The following is a 17,968-nucleotide window of genomic DNA, read 5'->3' as shown; positions in this document are numbered from 1 at the left end:
TTCATTATTTATTATTATCTTATATACAAGAATATAATAATATCTATAACCATCAAAATTCCTATAGCAATGCATTGATAGTATATTTGCATTCTTGGCCATTGTTCGATGTTATTTTAAAGTACCCTAACCACAAATGTTATGCTCAACTACTGCAGTGCATAATGTATAGTGAAAGTTTTCTGTCTGTATATTAAAAAAGAATAAGGCGTAATGCTGGTTTATGATGTGATTTAGTTTGGGGGAGTGGAGTGACTTTGTGCCATAAAGTTGTATAATGTGGATTTAGAGATCAGCCTCAAGGGGGAGAGAAACAGAGAGTTTCATTGGCTGAGGACTAGCATCTGCCTCTCCCCTCTAAACACGGCAGAACATTTAAAGTCGGCTCGCATCCATTGAAAACCCGTGAAACTGAATCTGGAGTAAACCCGGAGCAGCTTCTCGAACCAGATCTCACTTCATCGATTTCAGTGTTTCATTGACTCGAGTCAAGGTAAGAGAACTATACTCGCATCTCTTTTATTCTCGTATTTCATTCCGTCTTTAATATAATTGCTTGTTTGAGCTACTACTCTGCCATTCTATAAGTATAACTGGGTTATGTATTACTATTTTGGGTTGTTTCGCGTTAGCGGATTTCATTTTCTTTTTTCAATTTAATAGGCTTTGCAGATGGCTGCTTTATGATGGAAAGTGAAGAACGCGAAATAACAGTTTTATTAGGCTATTATTGTCGACGTGGAGTTTGGCTGCAAACTCTAAAAACGTTTGTACGAACCTTTACACAGCAGAAGTTGCCATTATTATTCTCTTGTGCTTTAAAAGTTTTTTTTGCGATCATGCGCGTACGTTTTTTTTTTAAAAAAGGAACATGCCAGTGTACACTTTGTTTGCCAAATTCATTTAAACATTTATCTAGTTCTTTTTAAAATTGGATTTGTTTCTGCAAAATGCCAGCTATAGAACTTTACGTGGGCGTGTCCATTCAGACACGGATGTGAAACCCTTACATGAATGACCATGTTAACCATTATTTCCAAAATAGGCAATAGAAAAAAAAAGATGTCACTGTATTAGAGCGCACAACAGACCAAAATATTCATAGGATAACCAGAAAATATTCATGGGATAACCAGAAAAAGTCCAAAATAAAGTTATTTAATAAATAAGCTATATTTTATTTATCTTTTTTTATAGTTTCACTTACAATTAATACAGTGAACTGTATTGAATGAAAAAGGTTGTAGGGTGTATATTTGCACCACTTAGATTTAGCTGCAGGGCAGAAATTACTTTATTATTTTAGTGCTTTACAAATTTCCTTTTAAAACACCTCTTCTTCAAGGTGTCAGGTGTCATTTCTGATATTATGAATCTGAGACTGGCAGGTTTCATGCAAATGTAAAAAATCATGCAAATGCATACATATTTTCATAATAAACTCCAAAGAGAAAATGTTGCACGAGTGTCTACCCACAGATGTAATCATGCAGCATGACTCATTTGCTGACTGACTCACAACTGCCAGACTGCACCCACATTCAATTTCAGCACATTTAGCTTACAGCTGAACTTATCTTCAGGATTTTTGATTAAATTACATTAATGTGATTAAAAAGCTGGTACAGCAATGCAAAAACAAACATATAAACAATCTATGAAAAAATTCACAGCATTACTCTAATTTTTGTGTCAATTTCTACAGTGTGCATGCACACATTTGCCTTATATTTGAATAAACATGGTCTGCATGAAATTCATGTCTAATGTCATTTAATAGAGTTTTTAGTAACTAAAGATTTCATCTTAAAGATTAGCAATAAGGACACTTATATTTCAAGTTCCTTCTTCAGACTCTTATGTCATAGAACTGTTTTGATTTTCCACAAATTTAACAGTTCAACAGTTTTATTATTATTATTATTTATTTATTTATTTATTTATTATTATCCAGGAATCATGGTTTTTCACAAGGAGTTCCAGAATGCAGGTAAGGAGCCTGGTCTGCAGATTTGGAGGATAGAGAAGATGGACCTGAAACTGGTCCCTAAACAGCTCCATGGAAACTTCTTCACCGGAGATGCCTATGTTGTCCTTTTCACCTCACCTGCTCCGTCCTATAATGTCCATATGTGGCTGGGTGAGTAGAAATAACCACATTTAAGAATTAAAAGCAATACAGTTGAAAATTAGTAGTTATCCTATGAATATTTTACCATGCAGTTTAACAAAGATAAGTATTTTTCAAAAATGTTCAACGTTATTTTTAATAACACATTTCTAATAACATTTTTTTTTGTCTTCACCATGATGACAGTACAGATTATAATGACATTTATAATCCTTGACTAGGTTAATTAGGTTAATTATATGCAAGTCACTGGACCACAGTAGTTTACAGTGGCTACTTAAAAAAATGACCTCAGCAATTTTAACATGTATTATATATTTATTCTAGCCAAAATAAAAGAAATAAGACTGACAGAAGTACTGTGCAAAATAATTTAAATTTCACAGGACGGCCAATCATTTTGTCTTTAAATATATATAAATAATTAGAAGAAGAAACACACTTTGGTGGTATTTATTTGAGATATTGGCAATACTCTGTGTCTGTTTGAACTGCAGGTAATGAGTGTTCTCAGGATGAAAGTGGAGCTGCTGCCATCTTTGCTATGCAGCTGGATGATCATCTGGGTGGAGCACCTGTCCAGTACCGAGAGGTTCAGAACAATGAGTCTGTCACCTTCCTTGGCTATTTTAAAACTGGAATTAAATACAAGGTAATAACCCTACACATAGCTGAATGAGAATTGTGGCTCTATATTTTACAGTCCTATTTTGCACACACATGCTTTAAGTAACCTATCCTTAAACATAACCTTAACCCAGTTAGTTATCTTACATTCCCAGTGCTATTTAAAAAGGTGTGTGTAAAAATGCTGAAAAATATAATTAATATATTTGAAAAATGTATATCTTTGGTAATTTTTGAAAAGTCAAGTTTTACTGTTTAGATTTAGCATGCAAAGCACCAGAAAAACAAATAAATTTCTCTTTTGATCTGGTCAAGTGGGTTTGCAGAAGAACTGAAATTGCTTTCATGATGCTTTCTTTGATGATCTGGACAAAGCAGTTCTTTATTGTGTATACATCTTGTGATTTACTCAGTAGTAGGTTTATATACAAAACGATGATTATCAAACAGCTGGCACACCATATTTTATTTATTTATTTATTTATTTTTGCTGATGAAAGGCTGGAAACTGTGAAAACTGCAAACCTAAAAATCTAAAATGATTTTGGTCAAGTGAAAAATATTATTTACCAGGAAACATCATTTACCTACACACATCAATTCATACCAACAAAATTTATTGTAATGGTTTGAACACTATATGGTCAATAAATCATGACAACATATGTTAATTATAACTTATAATATTTTTAAATTTAATATATAACATTTAATATATATTATTTTATTTATGATACTCCCAAAAATCTTTCTACATAAATCCGCAGATTTTTCTTTTTAAAATTCTGCACAGAAATAGCAAAAAATGTCTGAAGATTCTGTCTGGCCCTAGTAATAAGGTTAATTTAATTCCACTTAAAAATGCAAGGCAACCAGGATTTTTTTTTGGTAGAAATAAATAACTATCATCAAGCTATTAGTTGACTGTACATTTAAAAAGTAAGTAAAAAAGTAAACACCTTTTATAAACACAGACATTTATCTCATTGGAGACATACACCAATACATACATATATAAATCCTGCCAGAAGAATATCTGATGATATCTGGTGTTATTACTATATTTACTATATTATTTGCATTGTATTAATGAATTTTACATTATTAGAATCATTATTATTATTATTAATATACAGTGATCAGCATAATTGAGAACACCTTATTTTAAAAATGAATATTTTTAGCTATTTTTCAGTGTATTTTGGTGCATTTAAAAACAGATTTATTAAACAGATATATTTATTCAAATAATATTTTAGTAACCAAACATATTTAGAATTTGAAAGATTTAACTATTAAATTTAAGTAAAATATTTTTTAAAATTACAACATACAAATTTTCAGTTAAATTTGTCTTTTTTTTTTTTTTTTTTTTGCTTCTCTTGACTTTTTTCTCTTTTTAAAATTGTAATTTACAATTTTTCTGTAACATATACATTTGGGTGTACTAGTTTTTAGACCGCTATTGTAAATTATTTTATAGATAAGCTCCAGATTTGGCTTCAGTACTAAGTAATCTAACGTATATGCACAAATATAATATTTGTATAGCTTCCTATTAAAATATGAATTTAAAAGATGAGAGGGATGTAATCATATATGCTGAGCACTGTATACATTTATTGTTATCATAGCCATAAGACATTATCATGTTTATTTTTTCTTTTTGTCCTACACAGCAAGGTGGTGTGTCGTCTGGGTTTAATCATGTGGTGTCCAATGAAATGAACACCAAGCGTGTGCTCCACATTAAAGGACGGCGTGCCATTCGTGCCACTGAGGTGAATATGTCCTGGGCCAGCTTCAACCACGGAGACTGCTTCATCCTTGATCTTGGCAAGGTCAGAAACACACAGGCCGAAGTGATTTAAGAATTTCATCAGTGTTGTCCTTTTGAAAAAATCCAAAATTTTACAATTTCCTGTTATATTTTCTAGGACATCTATCAATGGTGTGGCAGTAAGTGCAACCGTTTTGAGCGGCTAAAAGCCTCTGAGGTGTCTATTGGCATTCGTGATAATGAGAGAAATGGACGTGCCACTCTGCACATTGTTGAGGATGGATCTGAACCAGATGTGTTCAGTAATGTAAGTCTTTGTCTTTTCTAAAAAAGGAAAGAAGAAAACGAAATGCCTTTGTGCTGCAAGTTTAAACATGCAGTGTGTAAGAAGAATGAGCTTGTTTTTGTTTTGCTGTAATAGGAAGTGAAGACAAGTAATTAGGTTAGTGGAGGCATACCCCAGAGACTAGTTTAGAGTTCTGAGTTGTAAACCTCACTGGCTCTTTCAAAACACAGTAAGAAATCCATATTGACTTGTAGAACATCCCAGTTAGACTGCTGCACACCTTAAAAGAGTTTAATATCAACATGGAATGGAAATGTACAGTTTAAGTCAGAATTTTTAGCCCCTCTTTGATTTTTTTTTCTTTTTTAAATATTTTCCAATTTATGTTTAACAGAGCAAGGAAATGTTCACAGTATGTATATTTTTTCTTCTGGAGAAAGTCTTATTTGTTTTAATTTGGCTAGAATAAAAGCATTTTTAATTTTTTGAAAACCATTTTAAGGTCAAAATTATTAGCCCCTTTAAGACGTTTACTGTATAGAAGTGTCTTGAAATGTACTATCATCAGGCAAAGATAAAATGAATCAGTTTTTCTAAATAAGTTAGTAAAACTATTATGTTTAGAAATGTGTTGAAAAAGTCTTCTCTCCGTTAAACAGAAATTGGGGAAAAATATAAGGGGGCCAATAATTCAGGGGGCTAATAATTCTGACTTCAGCTAAACATCTATTATTTATCTTAAGTTTAATTTAATGTCTTAAAGTTACTTTTAATCATAAAGTCCGTTCTTTCAGTGAGATGCAAGCTCGCATTGAGATTTGCTTGATTCCAGTTTTTTTTTTCTCTTTCTGATAATTAATTCTATATCACTCGCATTATTTTATTGAATGAACTTTGCTACCTTGGTTACATGACATTTAAATTAAACCTTTGCCTCTTGACCTTTTGTCTACATGGCCTAGTTATATAGCCTCTTCTAGTCAATGCTGTAGCCAGGTTTCTATTCTAACATGAAAAAAAATCACTAAATGCAAATTAGGTGAATTTCTGTTAAGTTGTTTAACTATAGTATTGGTAACATAGTAACAAACTGTAAACAATTCATAATGAAAAAAGCTGAATAGTCATGGGAGGGTTATGTTTTGCTACTTCAGAGTTCATTCTGCAAATGTGTTTCCATATTCGCATTAATCCCCTTTTTTTGTAGAAGTCCAAAACCTCCTCAAATGAGTGTAAAACGTTTGTGAATGAAGGAATTTTTATTCAAAATTTCTCTTGATGCTGTTTACCATTTTTGTAGCTACAGAAGCAGTCCTACAAAAAGGCATAGACACAGCAAAGACACTAGGTGAATATACACTAGATTAATGACAACAGAAAGAATCAGTAAACATTCGCACGGCAAGTTCATTGATTCTGTGGGAATTAAACTCATGACCTTAGCTTTGCCAGCAACAAGCTCTGCTGTTTAAGCTAGAGTAAAATGAAAAGATAGATGGAATAATTAGTCACACTAAATATTTGCAAACAGTAAATAGTAAACTAGTGTGTCATTCAGCAAAGAGAATTCGCAGTTCCAGTTCGTCTGGTTTTGATTTTGACCTCTTGCATGAAGCAGACTGTTTGTGTGTGCCCTGGGTTGACCGCTGCCAAGAAGAAAACTGGTGGAAACTCTTATTGTTTGTTTATTTTTAGACTCTTGGACCCAAGCCCAGCATCCCAGAAGGAAGTCCTGACGATGAGACCACTGACAGAAACAATCAGAAAAAGGCCTCACTCCACATGGTATGTTAATGTGTTATGCACATATCCAATATATACCAAGGGCACTGTATTCTACTATGGTGTAGTTTTGTTCATGTTTGGGTTTGTATGGATCAGGTATCTGATGCCGCAGGCTCAATGAAGACATCTGAAGTGAAACAGAACAGCCCTTTCAAACAGGAGTTGCTCAATCCCTCCGATTGCTACATTCTGGACAATGGACTGGACAGCAAGATCTTTGTTTGGAAAGGTATGGTCATATTTTATGTTGGAGTTTGTCATATTTATGATAAATGATCATATTTTATATGCTTCGTTTTAATGTTGTTGGCTATTTTATTAACTTAGGACCGAGAGCAAACACTGAAGAACGTAAATCAGCCATGAAGGTAGCTGAACAGTTTATCAAAGAAAAGAACTACCCCAAAAACACACAGGTAATAGGTGTTAGATTTAGCATGATTATTGAAGTCAATCAGCCAATTTCTAACCAGTCATCCTAACATTTTATATCCAGATCCAGGTTATGCCAGGTGGAGGTGAGACCACACTGTTCAAACAGTTCTTCAGTAACTGGAAGGATAAGGATCAATCCACAGGTCCAGGCCAGGCCTACAGCATTGGACGCATTGCCCGTGTTTCACAGGTTCCCTTTGATGCCTCTAGTCTGCACTCCAACAAAGTGATGGCCGCACAGCACGGCATGGTGGATGATGGCTCTGGCAAGGTCCAGGTAACAAAACTATAGATAATAACCTGATGGAGCAGTTTAATCTAAAGTCCTAAAGCTCAGAAGAGTATTAGAGATTCATAGGCTACCTCAGGAATAACACATTTATTTGGAAAATCACATAAGTGACTCTAGCCTTATTTATGTAAATATGTATAAATGTTTATGTGCGTTTCTAGAACTGAAGACTAGGAGGCAGTAAGAAATCTTTGGTTACTTTTCCCTCTAATTTTGATTACAGGGATAGATTATTAATAGTTCCTGATTCATATCATTAATCACCTGTACTTTTCACCATACTATATAAAGATGTTTCAACACATGTAGTTTTGTGTCAGGTTTTTAAATTTAGTAGTTGGTATGAGAAAGCATCCTCTACATTTCATAACAAATGTACAGCAAAACATGCAGCTTATTTTAAGTTTATTCAAGTCATGTATTTCCAATAAGCCACAATTCTTGCAAGATTTTGCAGTCAAAAGTTTCATTGTTCGTAGTAATATTAAGCATGCAAAGCTCAGACTGGACTCTAGAACATCTTTTATTAGCTAAGAACCACCCAGAGGCAGTATGACTGACAACCAATCAAAGTTTGTTTGTTTAAAGCCATGAACGTGTTGTTGTGATGTCTGTAAAATAACAGGCATGCAAAACTCTTGTTTTAAAGATTTAATGTCGTTAATCTTTGAAAAGCCAGCATTTAGTTGATCATAAGTGACAATTACAGCCAATTATCACAGTTGCAAACACAATGGGGTTTTTCTTAGGAAGTTTGCCATTATGTCTTTGTTTTCAAAACATGTGACATAATGTCTTAGAGAAATCCTGAATAAGTCAGCCAATCTGAAGATGACACCTAAATTATTTCCAATTTTGTCATTTAGACTGAAACTCTGTATGTTGCAAGTAGTTGCTAGCATTTTTCTTACACTTAAACGTACATTAAAAACTGATATTTGAATGGCAAAAAATCCAAGTATACTGTTTTTAACCTTCTGTACTGTTCAAGTACAAATTTGCACTTAAAGACTATTACTCTGCACATTGGCAGGTGTGGCGTGTAGAGGGTAATGACCGAGTTCCTGTGGACCCGTCCAGCTTTGGCCAGTTCTTTGGAGGTGACTGTTACCTGATTCTCTACACCTACCTGAATGGAGGCAGAGAGCAGCACATTATCTACACCTGGTAAGTCAAGACATCCACTGGTTTACATGCTGGAACATGTGATCATCAGCCACCCGATTAGCCAATATTGACAAAATAAAGTCCATATTTAATAGGCTAATCTGATTTACTCATTGTCATATCAGGCAAGGACTGAAGTGTACACAAGATGAGCTGACTGCCTCTGCTTTTCTAACAGTCAAGCTGGATGATTCCATGGGAGGCGCACCTGTCCAGGTATTACAAAACACTGAGGCTGTGCTTTGTTTATAATAAATAATCAGATTTTTCTAGTTTATATGGTGGTTATAAACTAGGGCGCTAACATACACCCTTATTTAATATGAAATAACTAGGCCCTCATAAAATCTACACGCTCAGAATTCCACAGATTTCTACAGATTTTTAGCCCGTGATTGAGTCTATGTATTTACTTGTGTAAATGTGTGCACATTTATATTTATTGCATTAATAAATTAATTTCACTAATGTTACTGTGATATAATAATAGTAATATTAAAATGTTTGTATGATTTTTTACAATACAGTTTCTAAAGTTTGTGTGTGTGTGTGTATATATATATATATAAATGTGTGTGTGTGTGTGTGTGTGTTTTATTTCATATATTAAGTTTTTAATATACTCCTAAAATCATTCCGCATAAATCTGCAGATTTTTTACAAAAATGTCTGCAGATTCTGTCAGGCACTAGAAATAACTCAGTCTGCTTGATTTTCAATTCACCCTGCAGGTACGTGTCACTCAAGGCCAGGAACCAGCCCATTTGATGAGTCTGTTCAAGGGCAAGCCCATGATCATCCACCTGGGTGGGACTTCTCGTAAAGGTGGCCAGAGTCGAGTTGGCACTACCCGCCTCTTCCACATCCGCCAGAGCTCCACCCGTGCAACACGCGCTGTGGAGGTTGATAATACTATAGCCTGACAGACATATATTAATGACCAAAAGGCAATAAATGTCTGACATATTCTCTCTCTCTTCTCACCCAGGTGGAACCATGTGCATCTAAACTGAACACTAATGATGTGTTTGTGCTGAAGTTTCCTGAAGGCATGTTTCTGTGGAAAGGAGTTGGTGCTTCAGAGGAAGAAATCGCTGCTGCAAAATATGTTTGCAGCATCCTTGGAGGCAGTGCCACGGAAATTTCAGAGGGCAAAGAGCCGGGTGGGTGTCTGTTTTTGTTTATTTTTTATAAAATGTTTACCTTATCAAGTTTCCTGTTATGTGGAGCTGATTGGTTAATGTTTGCTCTCTTCAGCTGCCTTTTGGTCTTCTTTGGGTGGAAAGAAGGATTATCAGACCTCCAAAAATCTGCAGAAGACAGTTAAACTTCCTCGCCTCTTTGGCTGCTCCAACAAGACTGGACGTCTAATTGTGAGTTTATATAGATGGACTTTGAAGCTAATTCAAATGATGAATGTATACAATTTATCATAACTTCTTTTCTCTTTCAGGCCGAGGAAGTGCCTGGAGATTTGACTCAGTCTGATTTGGCCACTGATGATGTCATGCTTCTGGATACCTGGGATCAGGTTAGAATTTGATGTACTGGTGACTGAAGTCAACATATGATTTTTGCAACACACTTTTCTTCTGTAATCTGATAAACTTACAAGTGAAAGCACATATTCAGCCTGAAATTGCAGGAAGAAGGAAAGATTTTTATCTGCAATCATTTCACTGGTTTTTCAGAAGTGGAAAATAGCTGAATGAGAATAGATTTTATCTATAGTTATTTGACTGGGTCTCTGTAAAAAGCGATAAGTTACATTACTTGAAAAAAGTAAACCTGTTGCCTTAAAAACAAGTTGATTTTCCTGAAAAAAGTCAGTATACCCACTGATCTAATTAATATTAAATAATAATTAAAAGTTAATTCACTATATTTTTGTACTCTCTTTAAGGAAAGTCAACCAATCGCTTTTTACAGTGTATAAAGTGAACATTATATTTACGAATAGAGCAAAGTTCTGTTGGATCTTAGTTAGGGTAGGTTATATTTTGGTTTCTGACAGGAATAAAAAACAAGACTGGGTGGGAGAGCTGGACAGTGCATTCAATGGGTTGTACTTTTTAATGTAGTAAATGGTGAACTATGATTAATAAAAACTGAATAACTGAATAAGCATTGTTTATTTTTTGTTCATGGTAAATACATCGGTATAAATAAATTAAAAATAGGTAACAAAATGTTGTCTGAAAGTATTGTCTGTTTAGAAAGTTGTGAAAATATGATTTTGCACTTTTATACAGTGTGTGCCCTAACAGCATGTTTTCATCTGTTAAGTTTAATGTGGCATTGACCCTGAGTTTCTGGATTCCACTTCCCTTAGATCTTTCTTTGGATTGGTAATGACGCCAATGTGGAGGAAAAGATAGGATCTGCTAAAATTGGTAAGTTAAAGTCCTACTGTATGTATATATGGCATCTGAAATGTTCTTCTAAATTGTAAATCTGTTTTTCTTAGCCCCTGTGTTTACATTCAGTCATTTAATTTCTAATTTGGTGAATTGGTGCTTTTCATAAATATAACGTATTATTTATGTAAGAAGTGCTATTTATCTCAAGATTATTCATAATTAATGTTAGTAAATAAATGAACTAACATAAACCATCATTCTAAAGTTTTATATATATATATATATATATATATATATATATATATATATATATATATATATATATAAAATTTAGAATATATATAATATGCAGTTATAAAGAGCAAGTTATTTTGAACAGATGAGTATATATAATATATAGTATACATATACTTACTATTACTAATATAAAATTACTGAATGTTATATATACATATATTTATATACATACATACATACATACACATATACACACACATATATATATATATATATATATATATATATATATATATATATATATATATATATATATATATATATATACATACACACACATAAAATATACTTAAATGTTCTTCTAATTTGTGAATCTTTTTTTTTTTAGGCTATTGTGTTTGCATTCAGTAATTTAATTTTTTATTTGATGAATTGGTGCTTTTCATAAATACAGTTGTAGTCAGATTTATTTGCCCCCCCTCACAAACCACTGAGCTACTGGCAGTTTATGAACCCAAACAACAGAAGGCAACTTGCTTCTTTGTGGAAATGTATTGTTAACGAAAAATCTTCAATAAGAGATAAAAGTAAAGTAAGGAAAATAACAGTCTTCCAATATCCAAAAATACAAAACTCAAAAAAAAAAAAAAAAAAAAAACAGCAACTCCAAAACAGTTGAACTGTTGGAAAGAAGATTTTTCTCAACACATTTCTAAACAAAATGGTTTTAATAACTCATTTCTAATAACTGATTTATTTAATCTTTGCCATGATGACAGTACATAATATTTTACTACATATTTTTCAAGACACTTCTAAACAGCATAAAGTGACATTTAAAGGTTCAACTAGGTTAATTAGGATAACTAGGCAGGTTGGGGTAATTAGGCAAGTTATTGTATAAAGATGGTTCGTTCTGTAGACTATTGAAAAAATATAGCTTAAGGGGGCTAATAATATTGATCTTAAAATGATTGTTTATTATTATTAAAAACTGCCTTTATTCTAGCCGAAATAAAACAAATAAGACTTTCTCTTGAAGAAAAAATATTATCAGACATACTGTGAAAATTTCCTTGCTCTGTTAAACATATATATAAATATTTAAAAAAGAAAAAATTATTAAAAAGGAGGCTAATCATTTTGACCTCAACTGTATAAAGTATTGTTTATATAAGAAGTGCAGATTGTTCACCCAAAAATTCAAACGCTGTCATTATTTTCATTTTTCGGTTAATCTTGCAGTCCAGTACAGACAATGTGTTGTATTTCATTTGCCGCAACAAGGTTATCAAATATAATTTCTGATTATGTAATGATGATAAATGTTTCTTTGCCCTCAGCCAAAGACTATGTGGACTCTGATCCTTCTAAAAGACAAGGAATCCCAATCATCACCATAAAACAAGGATTTGAGCCCCCAAGCTTCACTGGCTGGTTCCAGGCTTGGGACTCGAAGATGTGGGACACAGACCCAATGGATCGCATCCGTGGTCGTTACTAAAAGAACGTACATTTAAGCACACATTATATACTTTTGTTTTGCAAAGCTTCCAGAATAATCACCTCTTGTGTTTCATGCATTGGTGGTCTGAAAGGGATGCAGATGGAAACACAATATGCAATAACACTGCATGTTAAACCACTATGTACTGTATTGTACCTCTATTAATAACTTCTAGCCCTATTATTTCTATGCCTTGTTAAACATTTAAACTCTTTTATATTTCCTTTTATTATACTTCTGTATTCCAATAATGTTTTTGTTTTTTCCAAATGAAGAAAAGTGGATTTTTATTACCAAGACTGCATTTGTATGTATTGGAACATTCAGACTAAGTGCCTTGGATTTTTAAAAACTTTACATGTATGGATAATGCTTTGCAATATGCAAAATGATGTGTAATCTGAGACACTATGCAAGTTGATAATAATAATGAAAAGTATAATAAAACTTTAAAAGAATTATTGAGTTATTGAGTGATTATTGAGTGTTTGTGAATACACTACCATTTAATATAATTACTAAGGTCAGTAAAGAACTGAAGAGAGAGATGTACACTTCCCCATCTAGGGAACTTCAACACTGCGTCTAACCAGAACGCTAGGGGGGAACACCTCTTATATGCGTCTTGAAGCACATGTGAAATCAATCTAATGTAATTAAGCAGGTGTCGTCAGACCAGAGAGTATAAAAGCCTGTACTGAGCATTCAGTATTACTTTCTTTGCTTTCAAGAAGCACGCACGTGAAAATATACCCTCTTTCTGTGAACTTTCGTTACTGACTTGCATACACAAAATACAAAAAATCTGACAACTTACTTTTTTGTTTTCGAATTGGCAGAGAAAAACTTTAAACGTTGTGTGCCTCCATGCCCTCGCTTTATCACGGCTGGTGACTCACATGATTTGTGTTTAGAGTGTTTGGGAGAAGAACGTGCCCTGGCAGCATTTGAGAATGCTGACTGTGGACATTGTGACGCTCTCTCCCGTAAAGTGCTGCGTAGTCGGAGGGAGTTCTTTAATAAAGCTCACGTGGCGCGCGCTCCTCGCGGTTCGGGTCCCGCTCGTGCTGAGGCTGAAGCCTGGTTTATACTTCTGCGTCAAGTGACCGGCGCGACCCACGGCGCATGCAATGCGCGTGGCTGTGCATTTATACTTCTGCGCGCTGTCTCCGTCGGTCTGCATTAACACTTCCGAAACGCTAGTTGACAGTGAGGTGTTAATGTTCCTCTGTGTCGAGTTTCTTCTCTGCTGTTTTGCTTTTCCTGAACACTTCCTGGATGTACAAGTGGCTCAAACTCGCTCATTTTGAGGCAGGAACCGGCAGACGTGCAACAATTTTAACTATGAGGTAAACACAAAACAAAACTTTCCATCAGGAGCTCCTTTACGGGGCTCCACACTTGTAAACAATCGCTCCATTGGGCTCGCGTCCAGCTCGCGCCATTCGCGCGGCTCTCAGTCCCGCCCAGACTCGTCAGCGCTATCAAGCCGACCAATCACAAAGCTTGCGCTACACGTCGTTGCAACGTGTAGTTACAATTTTTGAAAGGTGCACGTCAAGGGCTATGCGTCAGCGCCGTAGTATACGCCGGCGTTTGACGCAGAAGTAAAAATCATCCTTGAGCGTCGACTTCGGTCATGGGGTTCGCAGCTAGATCTGGCGGATGAGATGGAGACGGACTCTGTCCTTTCTCTTTCTGGATCCATGAGATCTAATCCTCCTTCGGGAGTGTCAGAAGCATGCTCTGCATTTTTTTCTGCGTCTCGTGGGAGGGCGGCATCCTCCGTTTCCGAGGAAACAGAGGCGCCACAGCAGCAAATGCAAAGAGGGTCGGGGAATCTGCCGCCCCAGTAAGTGGAATATGAGGAGTTAGTGGAGGTGATTTCACGTGCTGCTGACAGGTTTGAAGTAATAGATTGGCAGCCAGCACGTGAGCAGCAGCAGCTGCGTCTGACAGGAACGCTGGATGAGAGAGAATTACCCAGCAGAGTAGATCCTCCACTAAGGGACCTTCCCTTTTGTACCGAGCTACATGATGCGGTTTCTAAATCATGGAAAAATCCGTATTCAGCATGGTTAATGACACCAAAAACAGCTATTTATTCAGCAGTTCGTGGGCTAGGGGAAAAGGCATGTACAGTAATGCCAATGATAGAAGAGGACTTAGCGTGTCATCTTCATCCAGATCTAAAATCTGCAAGGGTCCCTCCTTTGTCGTCTAGACCATTAAGAGTAACATCGGGACGCCATCGATCGCGTCGCCGAATCCTTCAACAGAGTTAAAAAACGCTCTAGCTCCCTCTGGAACCTTCTCCCCCCAAGATCAAAAAGTCAGGGGGCTGTTAAAAGACAGCCCCAGCCGTCAACCAGCTCCTCATATCGTGAAGTACAAAAGCAGAGCGTGGCTTCTCGGGCTCCCCCTCAGAAAAAGAGGGCCTGGAGAGCACGCTCTCAGCCTGAGCCTTCCTCAAAAATTCCCACAAGGACAATAGTAATTACGAGGAAGGCAAAGGATAAAACGAAGTCCTGACGTGTTGGGAGTCAGGCTTCCCAGCCCCCCCCCGGTCCATCGGGGCCCTCAGGTTCAGGATGTTAGCCATCAAAAACGTGGTGTCACAAATTCAGTCCGAGGACTGGTTCGTGACGATAGACCTGAAAGACGCATACTTCCATATTTCCATCCTTTCCCAACACAGGAAATACCTGAGGTTCGCTTTCGGGGGCGAAGCGTTCCAGTATTGGGTTCTTTCATTCGGCCTAGCTCTGTCACCTCGAACCTTTTCCAAAATAGTCAAAGCGGCACTAGCTCCACTTCGTATGCAAAGTATACGTATCCTAAACTACATAAACGATTGGCTAGCTCTAGCTCAGACTCACGATATGGCAGTTCGACATTTAGATGTCGTTCTCACCCATATCAGAAGGTTGTGGTTTCGGTTGAACACCGCAAAAAGTGTGCTTGTTCCAGCCAGGACGACCATTTTTTTAGGTGTGCTATGGGACATCATGACGATACGAGCAGGTCTGTCCCCGCCACGAATTGCTTCGATTCAGTCAGCCGTATACAGAGTCAAACTAGGCCAGTTCATCACTGTGAAAAACTTTCAGAGGTTGTTGGGTCTCATGGCAGCAGCAGCCAGCGTAATTTCGTTCGGTCTGCTGTACATGCAGTGGTGGCTCAAATCCAGGGGGTTTTCCCTCAAGGGGAATCCTTTCCGCATGATCAAGGTCTCGCGGCGCTGCCTTCGAGCCTTAAGTATGTGGAAAATGCCCTGGTTCCTGGGCAGGGGGAATGAAAACTTCACCCCGAGGTGGTGGAGACCATTTGGGAAAGATTCGGGAAAGCGCATGTAGACCTGTTTGCTTCCCAAGAGACCACACATTGCGCCCCTCTGGGACTGGATGCCATGGTTCAGACATGGCCGAGGCTACGTCTGTATGCTTTTCCCCCTGTCGCTCTGCTCCCAGGAGTCCTGGAGAGGGTCCGTCAAGACGGAGTACAGTTACTGCTGGTAGCACCGTTTTGGCCTACCAAAATTTGGTTTTCGGACCTCATAGCCATGCTAGTGGGTCTCCCGTGGGAGATCCTCATCAGGAGGGACCTTCTGTCCCAGGCGGGATGAATGATACTTCATCCCCGACCCGACCTGTGGAAACTGTGGGTGTGGTCTCTGAGGTGGCCCACCTCATAGAGTATGGACTGTCAACCGAGGTTGCTCAGACCATTCTAAGCTCCAGGGCTCCCTCCACAAGGAAGCTTTATGCCCTAAAATGGGCTCTCTTTTCAGCTTGGTGCAGAGAACACCAGCTGAACCCAGTCAGCTGTCAGGTATCCTCAGTGCTGGAATTTCTCCAAGATCGCCTGTCTGCTGGGTTAGCTGCATCCACTCTGAGAGTGTACATGTCAGCTATAGTGGCTTACCGTTCTCCCCTAAATGATGAGTCACTAGGACAGGATCCGCTATTTCGTCGCTTCCTTCGTGGAGCCATAAGGCTAAGGCCTGTCAGCACACACAGGGTACCGACATGGGATTTAACATTGGTGCTCGAGGGCATCTCTGTTCCCCCATTTGAGCCACTGCAGGAGGCTGGGTAATTCTGCTCTATTCTCACTGCGTAGTGTGCATTCACAATCACAGTCAGCAGTGAGTCTGGCCTAGTGGGTATTGCGTTCCCCTAGCGTTCTGGTTAAATGCAGTGTTGAAGTTCCCTAGATGGGGAACGTCTCGGGTTACGTATGTAACCATAGTTCCCCGAGAGGGAACGAGACACTGCGTATTCCACCATACTCTCTTCTGCCTGTTAATTCTTTCAAGCAAATTTGAAGTTAATACTGAATGCTCAGTACAGGCTTTTATACTCTCTGGTCTGACGACACCTGCTTAATTACATTAGATTGATTTCACATGTGCTTCAAGACGCGTATAAAAGAGGTGTTCCCCTAGCGTTCTGGTTAGACGCAGTGTTGAAGTTCCCTCTCGGGGAACTGTGGTTACATACGTAACCCGAGACGTTGTTATTCACTTATTGTACACTATACACAATGGACATATAAAAAAAAAAAAACCTGAAACAATAAGTACCCCAGCTGTTCAAACTTTAATAATAAGAAATGTTACTAAAGAGCAATAAATTACTTTTACAAAAAAAAAAAAAAAAAAAGATGAAAGAAACTCTTAGGCGTCTATTTTGACGATCCATGTGCAAAGTCCAAAGCGCAGGGCGCAAGCACATTAAGGGCGTGTCAGAATCCACTTTCGCTATTTTAAGGACGGAAAAATCCACCTTGCGCTGTGGCTAATAATGCTAATAATGATGACAAAATACAAAGGCAAATTAAACTGAAAAAGCCCCCTCCCCCCATAAGAAGGCATAAATGTATGGTTTTTATATTTATGTACACTAGAAATTTATATTTTTTGTAATATTTTCATTATTTTTCATATGTAAGGATATTTGCGTATTGCTGTACATCTTGTGTGTATTAAACAGTGTGTAAGCGAGGCGCATAACTAACGCGCTCTGCCCTGGATTGTAGACTGGCTTTGATCTGGTCTATTAAACTGTCTATTATAGTTCCTCAAAATAGCGCCAGCAATGCGCCTTAACACACCTCCTTTTTAGGCCAGAACGCCTTTGGGCGCACATATGAGCGCAAATGCATTTGCCATTTTAACAGCGTGGTGCAAAACGTCAAAACGACTCTTGTCCCAAGCTGAAACTAGCAAACAACAATTGTGTCGTGCTTTGCGCCGCATTGCGCCGCATTGCGCCGGGTGTATGATAGGGCCCATAGTGTGCTTTACCCAGGTGAGTGGTCTTTACTAACCACCTGTAGGTGACACACTCGTTTCCTTTT

The 17,968-nt window shown here is 37.1% G+C and overlaps 1 protein-coding gene and 1 long non-coding RNA gene across 3 annotated transcripts; one reads left to right on the top strand and one right to left on the bottom strand.

Moving 5' to 3' along the window:
* Positions 1 to 405: 405 nt before the first annotated feature.
* Positions 406 to 13,065, top strand: scinla (scinderin like a). 2 transcript variants are annotated; one of them, XM_073952587.1, is made up of 17 exons: positions 406 to 493; positions 1,955 to 2,192; positions 2,560 to 2,783; positions 4,438 to 4,599; positions 4,696 to 4,845; positions 6,520 to 6,609; positions 6,706 to 6,838; positions 6,937 to 7,025; positions 7,106 to 7,321; positions 8,370 to 8,503; positions 8,629 to 8,719; positions 9,235 to 9,405; positions 9,492 to 9,666; positions 9,761 to 9,876; positions 9,957 to 10,034; positions 10,836 to 10,896; positions 12,444 to 13,065. In XM_073952587.1, exons 3-17 carry the CDS (start codon positions 2,676 to 2,678, stop codon positions 12,602 to 12,604), a joined length of 1,935 nt encoding a protein of 644 aa, XP_073808688.1. In that variant the 5' UTR covers positions 406 to 493; positions 1,955 to 2,192; positions 2,560 to 2,675; the 3' UTR covers positions 12,605 to 13,065.
* LOC141386267 (uncharacterized) lies at positions 12,817 to 17,252 on the bottom strand. Its single transcript, XR_012407944.1, has 2 exons — positions 17,145 to 17,252; positions 12,817 to 13,254 (listed from the first exon to the last, which is right to left on the bottom strand). It is a non-coding gene; the product is annotated as an uncharacterized lncRNA (long non-coding RNA).
* Between the last annotated feature and the right edge of the window lie 716 nt (positions 17,253 to 17,968).

The sequence above is a fragment of the Danio rerio genome, chromosome 6 (genome assembly GCF_049306965.1).
Source record: "Danio rerio strain Tuebingen ecotype United States chromosome 6, GRCz12tu, whole genome shotgun sequence".
NCBI lineage: Eukaryota > Metazoa > Chordata > Actinopteri > Cypriniformes > Danionidae > Danio > Danio rerio.
This window is presented reverse-complemented; position numbering and strand designations above follow the sequence as displayed.

Bases quoted from the DNA above. Each gene is read 5' to 3' on its own strand.
- scinla (XM_073952587.1), top strand. From the start codon at position 2,676: ATGCAGCTGGATGATCATCTGGGTGGAGCACCTGTCCAGTACCGAGAG. The intron at 2,784-4,437 runs GTAATAACCCTA...TGTCCTACACAG, and splicing joins AAACTGGAATTAAATACAAG to CAAGGTGGTGTGTCGTCTGG. The intron at 9,406-9,491 runs GTTGATAATACT...CTTCTCACCCAG, and splicing joins GTGCAACACGCGCTGTGGAG to GTGGAACCATGTGCATCTAA.